General features: G+C 45.2%; 1 protein-coding gene across 1 annotated transcript in view; it reads right to left on the bottom strand.

Annotated features, from left to right (window-relative positions):
- JAM2 (junctional adhesion molecule 2) overlaps positions 1–4,918 on the bottom strand; it is a 96,232-nt gene extending 91,314 nt beyond the window's left edge. The window contains exon 1 of the mRNA XM_075593949.1: positions 4,689–4,918. Within this exon, the coding sequence (XP_075450064.1) occupies positions 4,689–4,839 (151 nt within the window). The 5' untranslated portion in view covers positions 4,840–4,918. The remainder of the gene's footprint in view (positions 1–4,688) is intronic.
- Positions 4,919–5,368: the final 450 nt, after the last annotated feature.

The raw sequence follows: 5,368 nt of genomic DNA on the forward strand, positions 1-5,368 counted from the left end.
TCCCTGCTGGCGTGCTGAGGCGCGCTGAGGCGCAGGGAAAGCGGGTGCTTTCCCTGGCCTTGCGGTTGCTTACCGCAAGCGCTCTCAGCAGCCGTCAGGGGGCGCGTCACTGGCCGGGGGCGGGCCAGTGACGTCACGGAGCTGGTTCGCCCTCATTGGGCGAACCGCTCACATGGCCGGCCTGTCTCGCCGGCAAGCGGGGGAATTTTACATTCCCCCAAGACCTGCGCTTAAGCAAGCGTGCGGAAGCGCAGGTGAGCCCCTACTAAACCCGCTCTAATTGCGGCTGTAGGGGCTCAGTGCCGAGCGGGAGCGCGCTTCAGCGCGCTTCCGCCAGCAAGCAGGTAACATGTCCGGGGCCTAAGGCTTTAGTCCCGCTGCGGCCGGCGGCACGCGCGGCCACGCACCACCAGCTGCTTGCCTCTGTCTTTGATGTCCCCCCTGGCTCCTTCCGGCGTGGCTGACTGCGTGCTGTGACGCGTCAGCCAGCCGGAGCTACAAGGAGCTTGTGGTTTCGGCGAGTGTCGCGTCACTCCGAATCCGAGTTCCCCCTCTGCTCCGATCCCCGTTCCAATTTCCCCCCTGCTCTGATCCCCGTTCCGATTCACCCCCCCCACCCCGTGTGTATTTGCCTGTGTGTGTGAGTGAGTGGAGGGGAGTAGGGAAGGAGCTGCGGGAGGGAAGCTGTGTGTGTGTGTCTTGGGGTTTTTTTTTAACTTTTGTCCGGCTTGGGGAGGAGGGAGCGGTGATGCGCCCAGCTAGAGAGGCAGAAAATTCGAATCTCCCGCTCCAGCTCCCTACAGACCGCAGGTAGCGGTCAATTGCCTCTCAGCGCGCTGCCTGTCTGCAGTGCGGGCGCCGCCTGTCTGCAGTGCGGGCGCTGCCTGTCTGCAGTGCGGGCGCAGCCTGTCTGCAGTGCGGGCGCGCTGGCTGAGGGAGCGGGGCCTTAGCCTAATTCTACATTCTGGCCTGAACTGGCAATCGCTTGGTGCCCCCATTATATATCTTTCAAAATGTTGGCTGTATGCCTATCATAATGGCTGCTTCAGTCAGTGTAACTCAGCAGCTATAATGTAGCCTTATATTACTAAGATAACATTGACTATTGTTACAGTTCAAACTGCTAGGAACATTTGCGGTTAGTTATCCCAAACAGGAAAATTTTGGAAAGATATTGCACTGCTTGGGAGGTGGGCTAAAACCTGCTAAACAAATCAAACAATGCTTAAAAATTCATTAAAAACTGAATAAAAACATAAAAACAAAGCAAAAACAATCACGTATCTAATACTACAGAACTGAATTAAAACAAATATATAAGATTTCACGTATTGTTGCTTTCACTGCCGTTGTGCACATTCTAACAGTTGTTCTGCACATTGTAAACATTGGATGCTATTCAGCTCATTCCACGCTGATTAGAGCCTCTGACAGCCACGTTCTCCACTAAACGTGAGACATTCTCTACATTCAGGGCTTCCTGGGAAGCCACCTGTCCATCCTGGGAATATCAGTCTATCTCTAGCTGCTCTTTGAATGCAGGAATGTATGAAATGTGCAACCTTAGTAACACTGATAGCATGGCCCCGCAGACATCTGCTAGCAAAATGTTACGTGTAAAACATCCTTTCCATAAAAAACAAACAACAGTTATGAAATCGGAAAATACTGCTACTTACATAAGATTTCTATTATTGCAAAAAAATGCAGCAGCAGCGCAGCCTCTCAGCGAAATATTATAAAAAGACGCCGGAGAAGGTAGCAGCCTGGACAATTAACCTAAGTGAACAAACTAAATATACCGCACCATTTACTCTCTGATGCAAGAAGGCCCTGTGATGGATTATAGCAAATGAGAAATGTGTTCCCTGTGGAGACATTAACGCAGGCGTGGGTAACTCCAGTCCTCAAGGGCCACCAACAGGTCAGGTTTTCAGGATATCCCCGCTTCAGTACAGGTGGCTCAATTAGTGGCTCAGTCTTCGACTTCGACTGAGCCACTGATTGAGCCAACTGTGCTGAAGCGGGGATATCCTCGAAAATCTGACCTGTATAACAAAACACATAATTCTAATTTACATTGTATCAATCGGGTATTCAACATTATGCCATGTGACGCAATTCATTTCACACAACAAATTGTCATATTTATGATGAACTTTTTATGATGGTTTGTACTATTTATCACTAACATTAAAATATGAGCTTAGTATTTAAGCCCCTAAATGTTGGCAAGTGATTCTCAGAGAGGTTATATAATTTAAGTTTCCCCGCAGAGCTCTGCGTTTACAAACTTTTGTCGCATTTAAGATATACCCAACAAAGCAATACTGGGGCATTACAGAATGAAACATGTATTTTAAAATACTTATACAGTACTTGTCCGAGATTTAAACCCATGAACATGCTACTACTGGCACTGCGCCTTTAAAGTCGGCGTCACACAAATCAGGCGCACAACAAAGTTATTTTATAAGAGCCTGTCCTTAGAGTGAATCACTATTTGCTTCCAGATCTTTCTTTACCTCATACAGGTTCATGTGGACTTCTGCAGAAAGTTATACCGTGAATCTGCCTGTTTTAAACACATGTAACATGTTTTACAGATGTTTCTAACCTTTATTGTGCCCTTTCTGACTAGTTTTGTCACATTCAGTTGAACTTTTTTCCAATATTCCTAAAAGTAACAAAACACATTAACTTGTAAACGTTTCACATGCTTTGAATGATAAAAATGAAACCGTTAGAATGGGACTTTCAGTAGTTGCTACCACAAAACAGTGGTTTCCTTTTAAATCAGTTTAATTTTTCTGTGACTGAGATGTTCAAGTGGTTTTAGGATCTGTAATATATCTATCATGATCTGTATGTCTTATCACTTGGGATGCTTCATTCCTGAGCTTGGAATCCTGCAGACAGTGTTAAGCTAGAGATCAAATTTCTAAACAGCGTATACAGGATCAGAGATAAGAGAGTGAGAAATTGTAGTGAACTGAGTGATCTGATCAGCATCAAACATCAATGTGCAACAATGTACAGGCAGTCCTCGTTTTACAACGCTTTGCAAAGTTGTTTATGTGTATATAATATATATATTGTATAATATTATATTATACTATATAATATATTATATTATTATATTTGATGTTATATTATATAAATATAATACAGTATATACACTATATAATTTATGTGTGTGCTGCGTATCTTATTGCCTGCATAAAATATTTGGTGTATTTTAGTGTTAAAAATGCCTTCAGGAACGGAACTTTTCATTTAAACAGTGTTCCTATGGGAAAACGTGTTTCACTTTAAGACGTTTCGCTATCCAATGCCATTTTAAGTAACGCATTGTGTCGGATAACCGAGGACTGCCTGTACTGTATATAAGTATTCTTAACCCACTTAGCGTGAGCTGAAATACTCCGCTATGGGTGAAACACGCCCTCACTAATCCATAAATCTTAAAAGAAAATGTTTCACTGGCGCAGTTGTTGTGCCAAGACCACCATTGATCGTCATCCGTCACTGTATTTCCCATAACTGACTCAAGACGGACGTATACACATTCAGCCGGTTATGTATCAAGGCAAATTTGGAGGGAAAATGACATAAATCGTGTGAATTGGACCACGGGTCTCGCGTCCATTCGCGTTAATGGATCAAGGTCTTTGCCATGTGCAGCAGCTAGTGAGGTACAGAGTGGCAATAGGTCACAGGGGTGGGCAACTCCAGTCCTCAGGGGCCACCAACAGGTCAGGTTGTCAGGATATCCCTGCTTCAGCACAGGTGGCTCAGTTTTCGGCTGAGCCACTGATTGAGCCACCTGTGCTGAAGCAGGGATATCCTGAAAACCTGACCTGTTACGGGCCCATAAGGACTGGGGTTGCCCACCCCTGCCATAGGAGGACAAGGGAGGAGCCACATGACTCACAGATTAGAATGAGATGCATTCAATTCTGCGTCTGCAGTCTGTATTTTATCTTTCATTTGCATTTTAAAAAAAAGCCTGAAATGGTATACAATTTTCATGCTAACAATTTTCCTCACAGGCAACTCTACATTTGATGCAACCACAAGCAGCAAAATGCAGCAATTTCTCAAAAACAAACTTCTATTTGCACTTTCTTCCCTCTGACTCACTGCAACAGGGGCAAGAATAGTCATGCCATGGCCATTATACCCCAGGTCAGGGGTGTGCAGAAGTCCTATACATTTTTAACCCCTTCCCTGACCATCACATTTTTGCAGTGATCTACAGGCACCTCTAGAAGAGAAGGGGATACCTTTTTATGCAGGAATATATACAACCTGACTGGTTGTGAGAGTCAGCATATCTCCAGAACCGTTAGCTAAGAGTATACAATAACACACAATTCCCATACCTTGCATATTTTAACATCAGCAATAATGAAGAGGATAAACATTCCTCAGCCAGTCCTATTGCAAAACACGAGACTACCGTTGTATTGCAATCTCAGACCATGTGCAGTACAAGGGGAGTTCCAAAACTAGTGTCTCTGAGGGCAGGAATGTGTGAGCAGCCCCCAGGCAGGCAGACAAAGCCCCAGCAAACACGCACAGCACAGACCCCATCTCACATCCCCAGAGTGAGAAACAAAAGTGAGGGGAGAGAGACCCCCACCTCCCACCAGATCTCAGAGAGAAAAAAACCCCTGCAAACTTACAGCAAAGAGCCACAAAGTAGCACAGGAGGCTCACACAGGCTGGAAGCTGCATCTTCCCTGGCAACTCTGTTCCGTTAGGTGAAGAAATAGGAGAGCAGACCGAGTTCAGATCCAGGCTGAGGTTCACGACAAGCAGAGGCGTCAGCTTCATGCGGGGAGGTCCAAGCCTGAGGATTCATAGGGGGGGATTGCGGCTCTAGGGCGCCCCCTCTGTGACTCTCCCCCATCACCTCTGCAGCTCTGCTCCCTCTACGAGCCAGGGCTCTAACTCCTCTCTCTATCTCATCCCACTCCCTGCTCTGTGCTTCTCGTCTTGATCAGTCTTTGCATATTCCTCTGCAATAATGGAAGTGTGATAGTACATTTATTTATAAACCTACACTTTTTTTCCCTAGAAAGGTGAAATTCCTCATAAAAGAGTTCTTTTGTTCATTTATTTTGCTACCGTCATTTTATTTGTGTCATTTGTCTTAGCTTCTCTAGGATTTATATACATTAAATCACTGGTTCCCAACTTTTTTTTACATCGTGCATCCCGTGCTAGAAAATATTTCCCCCGCAAATCCCTAGTTAATAAAACTTATTTTATATAAACTCATGAGACTAGTGCTAACAAAACTGACCGATCCCAGGCAGTATAACGTCATGAGCTTGTGGGAGGAACACATACTTAATAAGGC

The sequence above is a fragment of the Ascaphus truei genome, chromosome 3 (genome assembly GCF_040206685.1).
Source record: "Ascaphus truei isolate aAscTru1 chromosome 3, aAscTru1.hap1, whole genome shotgun sequence".
NCBI classification, from domain to species: Eukaryota; Metazoa; Chordata; class Amphibia; order Anura; family Ascaphidae; genus Ascaphus; species Ascaphus truei.